Source organism: Ptychodera flava, chromosome 17 (assembly GCF_041260155.1).
Source record: "Ptychodera flava strain L36383 chromosome 17, AS_Pfla_20210202, whole genome shotgun sequence".
NCBI classification, from domain to species: domain Eukaryota; kingdom Metazoa; phylum Hemichordata; class Enteropneusta; family Ptychoderidae; genus Ptychodera; species Ptychodera flava.
In genome coordinates this window covers 28,201,946-28,218,030 of record NC_091944.1, presented here as the reverse complement: position 1 = coordinate 28,218,030, position 16,085 = coordinate 28,201,946, and the positions used below count along the sequence as shown (strand labels likewise).

At 36.7% G+C, this 16,085-nt stretch overlaps 2 protein-coding genes across 2 annotated transcripts; one reads left to right on the top strand and one right to left on the bottom strand.

The window, feature by feature from the left end:
- The first annotated feature begins 300 nt into the window (after window positions 1-300).
- LOC139115970 (tubulin epsilon chain-like) lies at window positions 301-10,780 on the top strand. The gene is made up of 13 exons (XM_070678449.1): window positions 301-446; window positions 945-964; window positions 1,315-1,421; window positions 1,644-1,710; window positions 2,421-2,536; window positions 4,905-5,026; window positions 5,552-5,618; window positions 6,138-6,258; window positions 6,540-6,739; window positions 7,523-7,663; window positions 8,249-8,389; window positions 9,021-9,195; window positions 9,868-10,780. The coding sequence occupies exons 1-13, from the start codon at window positions 422-424 to the stop codon at window positions 10,024-10,026; spliced, it is 1,461 nt and encodes a 486-aa protein (XP_070534550.1). The 5' UTR covers window positions 301-421; the 3' UTR covers window positions 10,027-10,780.
- Window positions 10,781-11,216: 436 nt separating this feature from the next.
- On the bottom strand, window positions 11,217-16,063 carry LOC139115971 (endoribonuclease LACTB2-like). Its single transcript, XM_070678450.1, has 7 exons — window positions 15,843-16,063; window positions 14,929-15,092; window positions 14,679-14,805; window positions 13,878-13,980; window positions 12,700-12,924; window positions 12,138-12,219; window positions 11,217-11,831 (listed from the first exon to the last, which is right to left on the bottom strand). The coding sequence occupies exons 1-7, from the start codon at window positions 15,962-15,964 to the stop codon at window positions 11,776-11,778; spliced, it is 879 nt and encodes a 292-aa protein (XP_070534551.1). The 5' UTR covers window positions 15,965-16,063; the 3' UTR covers window positions 11,217-11,775.
- Between the last annotated feature and the right edge of the window lie 22 nt (window positions 16,064-16,085).

Below are 16,085 nucleotides of genomic sequence, written 5' to 3'. Positions count from 1 at the left end.
GATTGGCTAGAAGATATTGAAGCCCTAGTTGCATCATACTTTTCTATTGGTACACATGAAAGCTGGTCCATTCTTATACGAAGGTTTTTAACTATAACAATTATGTTAGAAAGACAAATTAAGGATCTATAAATCACCTAAAAATAACAAGAGACAATTTCCCTCCAAATATTTAATAACATTGCTATCATAAAATATCAGTCATTACGTGCAAATCCTGTTTGTTTACATGCTCAAGAGTACGTCCCTCAGAAAGCCACCCTATTTTCCCCGGAAGTAACCATTTTAAAGTCGGCCGCCAAAGTTGAAGTCTCTTCTCTGAGGTATGTGTACACATAGGATAGTACTGTCAGAAAGTATATGTCATGCCATGAAATGACTGGTATAGTTACCCATAATTGAACATTATAAGACTCCAAAGATGACTCAGTCTATAGTCGTACAAGGTAAGATACGCACTTGGTTCACTGATTCGAGGGCACAACGCGTCTTTCTTTCCTACATCCATGGTTACACGCGAGAACTTTACAAGGTTTGTTTACATGTTTGTACCTGTAATAACCTGTCCCGCTCAAGGTGATGGAGGGACCGTGGTTCAGGATATGCTTTGATGATGTGTTCTTCTCACTATCCTTGACGCACTCAAAGTACTTCATGGCTTTGGAGTAACGTGGCTTAATACCATATGAGAGAGAGAGAGAGAGAGAGAGAGAGAGAGAGAGAGAGAGAGAGAGAGAGAGAGAGAGGGGGGAGGGGGGAGAGTCTCTCTCCCTCCCCGTCTCTCTCTCTCTCTCTCTCTCTCTCTCTCTCTCTCTCTCTCTCTCATAAAGCAAACCTTAAGAGCACATCATTCTGCAAATCAAAGTTAATAACTATGCCAAAATTTTATTTGACAAGGTTGGACTTTTCATTTCAGTAATTCCCTTCCTTCCTTTTTTTTGCAGTTGGCCAGTGTGGGAATCAGGTATGTAATATCTGCATTATGATTTACTGAAATGCTTTGCACAGACTTATGTTGACAGTATGGTTCAGCAGTCTCTCATTGTACACTATGCTTAACCCTTTGCGTACACCAGTGCTCTGTTGATGCTCTTGTCGAGCAAGTCCCAAAAAGCTATAACCATGAAAGTAAGTCTTGCTTCTACCTCCATGCTATTTCTGGCTACATGAACCTACCTAGCCGAACTATATGCAAAGTCTCTGTTTTGACAAAAGGATAGAACGCTCTTTACATGTGAAAACAAATGAAAGGCTGTGAGAGAGTCTTGACCGACTGTCTCTTGTCTCCATTCCCCATTTCATTTTTTTTACCAGATTGGATGCAGGTTTTGGGATCTGGCCCTGAGGGAACATGCAAGTCGAAATAAACATGGAACATTTGATGAGCCTCTCAGTAGCTTCTTCAGGAATGTTGATACCAGGTAATGTTGTGTAGCCAGAGTTTCACATTAGACACTCACCATCACAGTGGTCACTAAGGTTGATATATTGAATCACACATCACAGATCACAGAGTTATTGTCAGGTACATGATGGACACTGATGATTTTGTCAGGATTAGGTTCGTCGTTTAGGTTATCAATCGGAAAACACATACTTTTTATGTGGCCAAACCATGATGTACTTGTATTTTTGATGTGTAGATTTGATGATCCAGCTGAACTGCCAGTGGGATCTGGTAAGAACAAGATACGAGCTCTTAAAGCAAGGGTGAGTATTTAAATTTATGAATTAGGAATCATGTATATATTCACTTACTATCAATTATGTATTTATCTCAGTGCCATTGTAAGTATATGGAGATAGACGATGGTAAATCCATGTATCTGTAGCAGGTATACCACTAGACTTTGACCAATTCATGACATACCGGTATATGCATGAGTGACAGCAAGTGGATATATGGAGTGAATTGGTCAATGGTATACCCGTTACTGAGGTGGTTTATTGCTATAATATTGAAATTCTAGCAGGCAATGTAGAAAAAGGAATTCTTCTCTGAAAGCTCTCAAGTGTTCCAACTGTGCTATATCACGAATATAGCACACATATTTTCATGTCTCACCCGATCAGATTGCTTTCTTTGTGCTATCAGTATACTGGTATAAATGATACAATGATTTTACACCAACATTTGTAAGCTATACAGTGTTATTGTACACAAATGTTTGGTATCAGTTGATGCTAAAATTTACCATAGAAGAAAATGCATTCCTCCATTTGACCAATAAGTTGTGTTCTCTTAGTAAAGGTATTACAAAAGGAAAGGCAACCAAAGAAAGATTTGTTTGTATTGAAAACATAACATATGTCCACACAGTGATAACCAATCAAAGCATTGTATGCTGTTGCCTTGTTTGATGAAAATTGCAATGTGCTTATATGCTGTTACCATCTTTTCTTTTTCTGCCACTCCATAGGCTGTACTCATTGATATGGAAGAAGGAGTTGTGAATGATTTACTCAAAGGCCCTCTGGGTGATGTTTTCGATTGTAGACAGTTGATAACAGATGTGTCAGGATCTGGTAATAACTGGTGAGAACAGTTTGTTTTCTAAATCAAATGTATCAATTTAAATTAAATATCTGTAATGTGTATCGTGGTTTCAACATAGCGTGAAATGCTGTTCTTCAAAGAAACCATCTAGTGTGATATTGTTGGAACTGACAAGGTGCAAACTTAGAAAAGATTGTATATGGTCATTTCCAGCTTCATTAGGAATAAGTCACACTTTTCTTCATAAAGCATACCAGGCAATCATTCATAATGAAATTTTTTAGTGTGGTACACTTTAGAAGTCTATGAAATTCAAGCAAGCCAAAGCACTTTACTCAGTGACTGGCATTTGTCCTAAATTTGCAATCTAATCACCACCATACACGTCTGCACAAGAACAGCCAGCGCAAAGAATCGTCAAGCATTGTTGCAGTTGATTCAAAATTAGCTGGCAGAATGACTAGGCTTTGATGCTGCTCCTGACCAAGATGTGCATATTGTACTTAAATGCCCAATATTGATGAAATGTCAGTGTTATTAAAATCAGATGTAGGGATGCACTCAGTCGTGACAACTTGTTTCCTTCTGTTCATCATTTTCCGTGTCAACTTTTGCAACTGCTCTCCTTACCTCTGCAGGAAGACAGGGAACAACCTTAGACAAAGCAGAGAGTGAGAAAATTAACCAATCACTACATCTGATTTTAATTAGATTGATGAAGTGTATAGACTTGTTAACAATAGTTAAAAAAATCTTGTCACATGTGTGGCACAAAGAGTGTTCTAGTGCAGTGAACTCTGATGTTTATTAGCTCCGCTGTCAGCGACGCGGAGCTTATGAAATAGGTTGATTATCCGTCGTCGTCTGTCGTCGTCCGGCGTCCGGCGTCCGGCGTCCGTCGTCCATCAACAATTGCCTTCTCCTCTGAAACCACAAGTCCAATTGCTTTGAAATTTTATATGCAGTTCACTTGGGGTGACCTTACTTCAGTTTCTTCAAATCATGGTGATATTTGCATATTTGTATTTTTGGGGCATTTTTTTGTGTTTTTGGTAAAAAAATCTTCTTCTCTGAAACCGCTTGTTCGATTGCTTTGAAATTTGATATGCAGTTTGCTTAGGGTGACTTAAATCAGATTTGTTCAAATGGTGGTGAAATTTGCATATTTGTATTTTTAAGGCAATTTTTGTCATTTTTGGTAAAAAAATCTTTAAAAATCTTCTTCTTCAAAACTACTGGTCAGATAGCTTTTATATTTGGTACATATGTCCCTAGGGATGATCTATTTCAGATTTGTTCAAATTGTGCAGAAATATGCAAATTTGCATTTTAAGGCAATTTTTGCCATTTTTGGTCAAAAAATGTATTTCTCAAAAAGTACTGGTCTGATAGTTTTGAAATTTGGTATACAGGTTTCTATAGATGAACTAAGTAATATATATTGAATTTCTGATGAAATCTGTAATTTTGTATTTTTGGGGCAATTTTTGCCATTTTTGGTCAAAAAATGTGTATTTCCAAAACTACTCAGCTGATAGCTTTGAAATTTGGTATAGAGGTTTCTACAGATGAACTAAATGATATTTATGGAAATAATGATGAAATCTGCAATTTTGTAATTTTGGGGCAATTTTTGCCATTTTTGGTCAAAAAATGTGTTTCTCAAAAAGTACTGGTCTGATAGCTTTGAAATTTGGTATACAGGTTTCTACAGATAAGCTTAGTAATATATATTGAATTTCTGATGAAATCTGTAATTTTGTATTTTTGGGGCAATTTTTGCCATTTTTGGTCAAAAAATGTGTATTTCCAAAACTACTTATCTGATAGCTTTGAAATTTGGTATACAGGTTTCCATAGATGAACTAAATGATATTTATTGAAATAATGATGACATCTGCAATTTTGAATTTTTGGGGCAATTTTTCCCATTTTGGTCAAAAATGCGTTTCTCAAAAGTACTGGTCTAACAGCTTTGAAATTTGGTATAACTAAGTGTGATATTTTGAAATTTTGATGAAATCTGCAATTCTTATTTTTGGGGGGCAATTGTTGCCATTTTTGGTCAGAATATTTTATTCTCAAAATACTACTCATCAGATAGCTTTGGTTGACATGTTCTTAGGGATGATCGGATGTGATATATTCAAAGTATGATGAAATCTTCAATTTTGTATTTTTGCAGCTTATTTTAGCCACATTTTTCTGGCCACTGCATTGAGTTATCAAAGATTTCCACCTTCTTCATCAACATGTGTCAAAAATAGTTATTCTGTACATAAACACAGCGGAGCTATATCGGCCGCTAGGTCGCTTGTTACACAGATCCTCCTACCTATGTGATGAAAATAATATTTTCCAAGGTTTTTTGCCATTCACGGTTTGTATTTCTGTGTTTGATTGGCAGGGCTGTGGGTCACATGAACTATGGCCAGCAGTACAGGGAGCAAATCACAGAGACGATCAGAAGAGCTGCTGAACAGTGTGATTGTCTTCAATGTTTTTTTGTCTTACATTCCATGGGTGGAGGTAAGGGAAAGCTTTGCTGAACTGTCAACAAGTTCTTATTTCATTATTGCAAATACTATGATTCCATTGGTTATGTTGTTAGTAACACTTAATTTTTTTCATAGAATGTCTGCAGGTCATTGACACTTTCAAGTTCACTAAATGATATTAAAATGATAGCTTATTCTATTTTTTATGAAGAGTTGGCACAATTTTTTTGAAAATGGGGTTTACAAGCGATACTGAAACTAGAGTTCCCTCCAATAACTCATTTTGTGTAAACTTGATATGTTCTTTACATTCTGTCATTTGATATTTATATTGTTACATGTGAGTTCAGATAAACAGAGACTTCTATGGCAATTCCTGTGCATCAATTGTGTATCGTGTCTGTGTAGAGGGCGCTCTTGATCATTATACAAAGCTCACATGTTGCAATGGAGTACCAGCACTGGTACATCTGATTTCTGTTTGTGAATACAAAATGAAAAGAAAGAGTAGTTTTTAGTGGTTTTTGATGTCATTGACAGTCTCTGCTTCCAACAGGTACTGGTTCTGGTGTTGGCACTTCAGTTCTTAGTCTACTCAGTGATGAGTATCCAGATGTCTACAGGTATGATTATTGTGTCGTTGTATGTTTCTCAAAATGTTTTCATTTTCATTACCAAATAGCATTGCATGGTGTTACTTTGGCAATTTGGTAACCATGTTTCAAAAAGCAAGATTTTTAATTTGTAATGTTGTCAGGCCTCTTTTGGGAAAGGAAACAACTTGCGACACTGTGTGGACACGCTCTTTTGGAACAACGCGTTCAGCACTGATGTGTTCTATTGAAGTAAATACGGGTAATTGTCAATTGCGTTCAAACTCACAACATATGGCATCCAGTCACCTTGAGGAGAAGCAACAGACAGAACCGCTCGGCCAAATCCCCACCCTCAAAAAGAGTGGTATAATAATTGGGCTTAGTGGTTACATTTTTCTGACCGTGACCCCTCCACACGCTGTTGAGTTTGTGAAGCACTCACGCTTGTACACTCACTATGACACATTGCACATACAAACTTTATCAAAGCAATGAATACATCACTTAAACCAGGCAAAAAAATTTACTCACGTCTGACCTTTCCAGGTTCGTTACTGCTGTTTATCCGTCAGCAGAAGACGACGTCATAACATCACCATACAACAGTGTCTTGGCAATGCATCAGCTAACTCAGCATGCAGACTGCGTCCTACCCATAGAAAACCAGGTACAATTACACTTCAACTTAGTTTCCAATGGGCATGATGTAGTAGTCACCCACCTTTGTCAATGTAAAATTCAATCGTGTTGCATCAAAAAATGTTTTCAAGTGTTTTTTTTCAGTAAAAAGCTAAAAAAAATTTTTTTGATTTTTGTTTTTATTCATGGACAGACTTTGACCCAATGCAACTTGATGTAAAAGTAGCCAAATTCAGTAATATGCCATCCAGCTAGTGAACAGTCTTTTAAAAAAGGTGCAAACATGATTTTCTGATTTTTTTCAAACAGGCACTTGTCGACATTTGCAATAAAATCAGCCAGGCTTTACCGCCGGACAAACCAGGGAAGAAACAGATGACGTCAAACAGCCGAGTGAAAGCTGATAGTGCAGTGACAGCCAGTACAGGTGGTATTGTCAAGAAGAGCGAAGAGAAACCATTTGATAAAATGAACAACATAGTGGCCAACCTCTTACTCAATATGACAAGGTAAATTTGAAAACTGGATCAGAATGATTTTTCCTATAAATCAGTAAAGTGTAACTTATCCGTAAGGAGTACCACCACTTTGTCTTCAGTGGTGTGGTTGGACATTTTTCCAGGAAAATTTGAGATCGAAGTAGGAATACTGTGACAACAAAACAGTGATTTGCATGCATAACATAGGAGTTGACATTGGTGAGATTGCATATATATCACCATTTCTTAGAATTCTATGAAATGAAAGGTCTATTCCATACACCTATAGAATGATGCACATTGACTGGTACTGCCTTTCAATGAACTACTGCTACACTATTGTAGAGTTGTTTTTTGTTTCAGTCTCATTTGCATTTGTGCTCAACCAAAATTCTTTATGTGAACTAAGAAATTTCACAGTTTTGAATTGAAAATGCTGTCATTTTTGAGATGCTCACCACATTTATTCCTGACACCACAACCAGTGCTATTCTTTATCTTATGATTGTTTTATCGGGTATATTCATAACAAAAGTGTTCTACAAGATGAATACTGATAAGTCTTTTATTCAAATCTAGTATATCTGTGCAATTGAAGTTTGTAGAAGTTATGAGGCTTAGTAGACAGAGAAGAAAAAGTGGTCGGACTTGAAAAATATAAAACTTTGGTTTAGTAAAACAACTCAAGTCCTCACGCATAGTGCAAAGGGTATTTAGAAATAAACAGTGATACCCTTTTTACCATGCGAGAGCATACCAGCAAAATGTATATTTTATCAAAATTTGAACCTGATTGTTTGTTCTTTTTTTCAGTTCTGCAAGATTTGAAGGTTCATTGAATGTGGATCTGAATGAAATCACAATGAATCTTGTGCCTTTTCCTCAACTCCATTATCTTGTGTCCAGCCTGACTCCACTGTATTCACTCTCAGACATCAACATACCACCAAGACGGTAAGCTCCTGAAACCTACCGTATGCTGTAGGATCACAGGCATGAATACGGTTTTGAAAAATTGAGGTGTACCCAACTGGTAATCATTTAGTTGAATGCATTCCAATGATGACCTCCTAAATCTTTCATTTCATTGTTAAATATACGATAGTTCAAGAGTATTTAGAGAATAATCAGTCCAATATCCAGTACATGAATTAGAAAGATACACACTTTGCATGTCTCACCAGCCTGAGGAACAAATGCTACAAGATTTGATGCTAGTGGCTAAAATTTACCTTGCAGTAACATGCTCCCATACAAATTTGCCTAAAACATACCAACACCATGTTACCATGTAATTTGGATTGTGGCCTTCAACTGGTAACTTTCTTCTTAACAGTTATAGTTTGGATCTGATATACTACTGTTTTAAAATCTGTAGTTTACCTTAGCCAAGTTCATACCATCATGATAATAACATTTTTATCAAAGTCAGTCCTTTACAGCTGTACTGTGACAAATGATACTGCTAGACCATATATGCAGGGAAAAGCGATGAAAGTATTGATGAAGCATTTTCCACAAATTTCGTTCTTATGACAGGTTAGACCAGATGTTTTCCGATGCATTTTCCAAAGATCACCAGCTGATAAAGGCTGATCCAAAACACAGTCTGTACTTGGCATGTGCTCTCATGCTAAGAGGCAATGTTGAAATCTCAGATGTCAGGAGAAATATAGAAAGGTAAGGAAAATTCTACAACTGATAAGTCACTCCAAATATCTGGTCAAATGGCCTTGTTTATGTACATCTCACGAAATACGGGTATAATCAAACATAAAATGTGGAAAATGTAAACAAACTTAAAACTCGATGATACGTAGGAGAAACCATACAAGATTAATTATTCTGTTATGCACAACTACAGGTTTCTATTTTTGTAGACTGAGAAACATTTCCGTTTAAAAAAATAATGTTGGCTTAAGACCAGTCTGTTAGTTGCTCAGCAGTTTTTAAACTGAATTGGTTCTAGCATCAGCTGTGAAGAGTTTACTTTCTTTCACTGTGTAACTTCTCACAAGCATCGAACTTTCTCTGGCATGCAAATACTTATGTACCAGTAGCTTTCCATTGTCCTTGGGGAGGGATTGTGGCATTTGCAATTATCATACCATTACTACAATCAAAACAATACTATTCAATCATACTACTGTGAGTGCTATCATGATAAGTGCATGCATGCTACGAAGACACTACAGGTTTTTCTGAAACGTTCACTTCTGAATTTCTTGAACTTAGCCATTTGTACGCCTAGACTTTGGGCAAGTGTACATTGAGATCACAATCATAACGGATATATCCATCGGTCTTGCAGACTGAAGCCATCGTTACAGTTCATTCATTGGAATCAGGAAGGTTGGAAGACCGGTCTTTGTTCAGTGCCACCAGTTGGTCAGCCATACTCACTGCTTACACTGTCCAACAACACCTGCATACGCCATACCTTCTCTGAACTCAAAGACAGATTTGTCAAACTCTACAAAAGAAAGGTAGGTGAAAAAAACTCGGCAGTTCACATAAATTCAATCTGATTACCTGTTATACATGGGTGAAAATAATGCATTCAGGTTTGAGATTGTATTTTCAGAAACATGCAGAAAAATTTCCATAGTTTGTAATATTTTAGGCCATTATTTTCTAAAATGTAAGATGCACTTTTACATTACATCTTACTTTACAACTAAAGGTGTACTTTTACATGGTCTTGCACCTTTTCAGTTCAGATGCCTTTTGGGGGAGCTCCGCAGTACTCCGTCTACCAAGGGTGATATGATAATATTGAATTGTAATATGTCTTGCCGTGATCCAATATATTCTTGGGATTATCTATGTTGGGCCAATGTGCAGCACCTCGGAAGCTTTTAGCTGAAATGCATTGTTCCCATTGACTCATTCACACTCCTTATGTTGCTGTAAATAGTGACAATCTACCAATCAGATGTAATCTTCTGAGATGCTACACATTGCCAGCCTATGTTTAGCACAGCTGAGATGTTCAATATACCAGTATGATTATTATAGAGACAGTTTGAAACTGGCGATGATCACAAGTTTATCAAAATGTGTTCATAATAGATGTAGCTTCCTTCTACCGATGCAGTGGTATGTGAAGTATGACTGGCTCAATACTTATTCAAACTCATTTTCCTGGTTTCTTGCAGGCCCATGTCCATCACTACACACACGTCGATGGTTTTGAGATGAGTCAGTTCGCGGAGAGTCTGGAATCATTGACTTCGCTGATGAAGGAATACCAGGGATTGGAATCCAATATGGGCAGAATTGTTGAAGACGTCCAAAGACTACAAATTGCAACATGATGTTGGCAATATAATCACATACATACTTTAACAATATACATTCCAATTGTACTATACAGAGATGATCATTTACCAATTCATATGCAAAAATAATCAATGAACTTTTAATGTGTATACCGGTAGTCAACCTATTGATGGTTCTTTCTCCTTTCAGGGAGCGTACACTTCACACTGCCACTAAAATAGCCTAGGAAATCTCTATTTTCCTGGTGGACTTTTACCAAAAGTACTAGTATGAAGCTCAATCGAACAGGGCTTTACGGTTTACACTTCACCTGACAAGGGGACAGATGGAGGTAATATTAATCCATACACAGCAGAGAACAAAACATCAAAATATCTGACATGAATGTTTTGTTCAGTGCTTGATTCTCACAATACAGTACACCAATGACTGCCATGTCCGAGTGGTCAGCCAAGTTCCTCATGTCAGAGTCAATACTTATTATTGTAAACAAGGTTATGTCAATAATCTGCTTATCCTAAGGTGCCTGATGATATTGGAAATACTGGAACATACCCTCCATGATGATGCTGATTTGTAATATGGCTATTTATTGAATATTCTTTAATCTTTTCTGCTGAATTCTTGTCGTAAAAAGCTAAATATTTTTCCAGTAACTTCTCAGAGAATTATCTACAGCTTTGTATATTTTTAGATGTTTTTTTTAATGTACAATTACACATCCAAATGAAATTAAACAGGCCTCCAAGGAACACATGCAATAAAATTGCATTATGAAGTAAGAATCAACTGTTTGTCATGTGGTCATTACTTTTGAAGCGACTAATGTTACAAAATATGGACTGCTTCACAGTGTATATGCTGAAGCTTAAAGTAAAGGGACAAGTATTTCACGATGAACATGAGAGGCTTCGCAAGCAACAAAACTTGCTAATTCATTAATTGGCATGAAAACGGCATATATAATATCAAAATTCTTGGAGAATACTGATATACAAGAAGCACTCCATTAACTATAACATTTTGATAAATCAGATGATTGTATGTTAGAACAGGTACCAGCATTTTCTCTATACAAAAAGTCTCCGTCATTCAGTTTATCAAAGACACGTCATCATTTTCGTTTCAAATTTGTAAAGTAAAAGTTGCCAACACAACCTCACATGTCATGGAGTCAAGGACTTCACACGTAATACTAGAAGGTCTGAAGAGAAACACGTAATGGTCTGAACAAAATTTTTTTTATTGCTAAATTTCTGTACATAGGAATGTTTTTTTTAATCAAAACATACTGCTAATGTGCTGCAAAATTTACTGTTGCTTTCTGCACTGCATTATAAAAGAATTAAAATGTACATTTTACAGAAAGGCTTGTAACTAACTGACTGGCATATTATACAAGATTCATGCCAAAGCAAACCACTATAATGGCTTGATCTATGGTAGGGGGAGAATTCATATCAAGTTTGCAATTTAATGAATATAAGACAAGCAGTTGTCTATTCACAATGGTTTTGTATCCTGAAACCATGAAACCCTGAGAAGAATTTTTTCTGTACTTCATTTTTGTGTTTACAATACGTCATAATTGTACATTGAACTTTGTTGATGAAAATACTGACTGATATCATTCCATCACTTGTCATAAAGAGTTGTTGTTTATGTCCTTGATTTTGAACACAAGCTTCAAGCCAGATGCATCCATGAAATGATCTATTGTACTCCATGTCTACCACAGATTATCTTGTGTGATTCACTGGATGATTAGTCAGGTGAGTTCATCTTCACAGTTTACTGGCAGTTAGTTTCCATTTTGTGTCTTCCTCCTCTTCTTTTTTCACTGCAAAATCAAATCAGTCAGTCAAACTACAAAGGCCTGAACAATGGTTGCCATGGCATTGTGGCACTGAAAACCTACAACATGATCAGTAGACTCATTGTGTATGGATGTTACAAAACTGTACGCAAACTACACTCCACAAGCTACGTGATCAAAGTGTTTGTGTAAACCAAACTGGAAAGAATTCATATGGTTGCAATGCAGGTGTCAAACACGTTCTATAATAATTACTGGTACGGCAATTATCTGCAACAGATTGACAGTTTTATTTTTTGAATAAGCTTCTTATACAATGTGTCTACTTACCAACTTTGCCTTCTTTTTCCAGTTTTGAAAGGTGATGCATGACATTGTTGGCAGCAGCAAGATGAAGGTGTTCAGGTGTGTTCTGGAATTAAGGTCAAAGGTTATTGAGCCATGACGTTGATATCACAAAGTATGAGCTTATAAAATGAAGTTAACTCCAGGCATTCACCACAAAGTCCCTTACATCAAAGTCACTCTGTCAATTGGCCTTGGTTAAGCCTATGATTAAAATCTTGCCAGAATCATGTATAGAAGCATCTTCTTGCATACTTGTATTGTGTGGAACTATTTGAGTGGGACATGTCAGGATGCAGAAGTATCCGGGATCCAGTCATAACACAACCATGTCATATTTATCTTACATCACCAAAGACTCATTTGTGTATAATAAACACTGACAAGTCAAGCTTTTCATCACTTTAATCAAGGATGTTTACATAAAATAAACAGAAAGCCATAATGAATTGTTGCAAATATATCTTCTATGCAGTCACTAAAGTTAAAAGTGGTCGTTAGTTATTGCCTCCAGAGGGAGTACTACTGGCACATGTCATATTCTTACCGTGTAAATAAATTTGACCAATTCCATCGCAGTCAATGAACTGCCGCTATTTTTCTCCAAAGTTTCAACAATCTGTTTTTCTCTCATGTTTCTGTGATCAATGTAGTACTTTAACTTTGGAACAGCATTGTCAACTACAGGACCATGTCCTGGGTATAACACGCCTGGTTTAAGGTCAACGATTTTGTGGAGGGACTTCATGTAAGTGTACAAGTCTTCAAACACCTGTGGTTATTGAAGTAGAGATAAAGTTAAGCTAGAATTCAGTCAATCACAGAGTTCACTTTACAGAAGACATGCAAAAAGTGTGCTGTCAAAACTGTTGAGTTCATGCTATTAACAATCAATAAGAATGACTGACACACCTCTTTCACTATGAATAGTCAATGATTAACTTGGCACACCTGAAGAAAACTTGGTTAACTTGGTTCAAGTCTATGATTGTGAACGTGTGAGTGGGATGAACGCTATGATTTGTGTTCTGTTTTCATGTTAAACGTGAGTGGGGTGAACACGATGAGTTGGGTGAACACGATACAGGGGAGTTTCACTGATGAATTTTGCAGAAACTAACTCACTACTGCAGACTCAAAAGTAACATGTTCAATATCTAGGAAAACCTGACCTAGGCTGCTGACTTTCAGATCGGTTTGTATGAAATAGAGGAGACACAAGAGAAACTGTTGCAAATGATTTTATTTGTAAAAATTCACCAACTTGAATCATGTCTAAACACGAGGCTACATCCTCATTATGGTTGAAATTACAATCGTGCTTGTCTAAGGCAAAAGGGACGTGCCATTAATGGTGAATATTAAAATACAACCATACCCCCTAAGGTAATGCCAAATAGTTTTACAGCTTAGCAGGGGCCCATTGTTCATCAGTCTTGCCTATCTTTCAAATTACTTATCTACAGATTGCAAACTCTTTTTGTAACCCCTGGAATATTAGTGGATCCCATCATGCATAGTGGGCACCATATTATACTGAAATCTGCACATTCAGCCAGGATTTTAAACAACGTCAGCGCATTACAATACTGATTTCTATATGACCATATTTGATAACAGTCTATTAAACTACCGACAAATAACATTATTTTAAAACTGGTTAAAGAAAAATGCCACAATTAAAACTTTCAAATCAACTGTTGAAAGCAATCTACATAGACTTACTGCCGTTCCTTCTCCAAGAACACAATCTCCAGTGAAAATATTATCCTCTTCTTCTAGAACCAATATCATGTGATCATCTGTGTGCCCTGGTGTGTACACAACTCTGTTTAACAGAAAAAAACATGAATTTTGACCACATTTTTCATCCTTCCAGATTAAAATCACTTCTACATGTAACACACACCTTTTCATGTACTGTTTTTTATCTCATTTGGAAAACATTTCTGGATATATTTTCACCTCATCAGTAAAATTACCTGTGAAGATGGCTGAACATCCTGTCAGAACTTATGCAATTATCAGAATTGCCATACCATATTGCTACCTTGTCTATGAACATCACTAGCTGATGTTATAAATAGCCCTTTACTTTCTACGCTCCCAATAATGTAGTACGCCCTCAACGACATTTTATGCCCGAAATAACTTTTGTTTTACAGTCTTAAAACAAATGATTGAGAAACAGATGCTGATTGATTCCGATGCATAGACACAGTACAGCATGCACTCATGGGACAACTTAAAATATACTAGCATAACCAGGCATTCATTTATGAACCATAATTAGACTCAACAAACAGAATGGCAATGAATGGCAAAGCTGCACTGCTTTTGAAAAACAAAAATGAAAATTATTGGTAAATGCAAACTGAAATCTGAAATTATGTTATTTTACCACATCAATGAGCTGTCTTTGCACATTCTGACAATATTAAAAAAACACTGGGCATTAGTGCATATAGCATTACTAGGTTACGACCAGAACAAAATCTGCATACCAAAGAGATAATGAGCACTCACTTTAATGTTGCACCATCTGTCCTGATGACATCACCATCATTGAGATAGTTGTACTTGGCATCGAAGTCTATCATGTCTTCTTTTATCTCAGGGAACCTTGGCAATTTGGAAATTCTGGGAATGAAGTCTTCATGGTGGAAAAGATATACAAACATTTAAATGTCAATAATCTTCTGATTCTTGCATAAATTAAGAAAGTTCTCTTCTGATTCAAGATGTAAATGACTTTATCTGAACTTTGAACTCTCACCTTTCTGGACTTGTTCACATATCCCTGCAATACCACCCACATGATCATGATGCCAGTGAGTGCACAGGATTTCTTGTATCTGAATGTTATGATCACTCAATGTCGTCTTCAAAATTGACAAATACTCTGGTACATTAGGTTCTCCAGTGTCTACCAATACACGCCTGCAAAATATTTCCATGATTGTGAGAAAAACAGATATCAAAACTTATTCAGGCTGGATACTGTTTTCCTTCAATCAATGGCTCTCAAATGATATGCACATGTACTGTATGCCTAAAATTATGTGTAAAGAGATGGCATACAGTTGTTGCAAACTTTTCATATGTATAAACATGAGAGAGGGCATTATGCATACACAATTTCTATAAGATGATTATTTTCCGTTACTTAAAATCAAAAGGCCAATCAAATTTTAAGTGTCAACAGTTATTTACAACAATTGATTGTTGACACTGACAGGTATAATTTGACAGTTTACACATATATCCCTGGGGTGACACTATTGCTGCGGTACATACCCTGGTACTACATGAAAGTATCTCAGACTTTTCTGTAGTATCATTGAATTTGTACAACAAAACACGCGATATACATCGTTCAAGGCTGTGATCGACACAAGTAAAGTGCAATTTGACCCCTTTAATGTTCATGGAATTGGCCATTCATTCCCTTGGTATAACTCATAACAGAAATTTGAAACGTATGTGAAGTGCTGTCTGCTGACTTAAACAATTGTATTGACATTTTCCTCGTATAAAGAGACACTGGATTAAACTATATAGTTTATTGGGCTGCATTAAGTTGATGACGAGAATAACTGCCGTTGTAAATATAGAGCTCCCACGGAAGATAAACGATGAATCAGTTCAAAAGTTTCTTGACCTCAGTGAAAACCGGGGTCCAGTACTCACCTCTTTCCGGTTCCCACAAGGTAGGTGTTTGTACCCTGTAGGGTCATTGGACCTGGATTGCATCCTAACACACGGATAACCCTCGAAGATAGTTGTTCGACTTTCGGGATCACGGTGGTCATGTTGCGTATCGGTTGGACGAGGCACTCAGTCAGAAGGATGACAAGACACTCGGTGTTGACCTTAGAGTAAAAGTTCAAATACGCGATCAGGTGACAACATTGGGGCAAACTATTTACGATA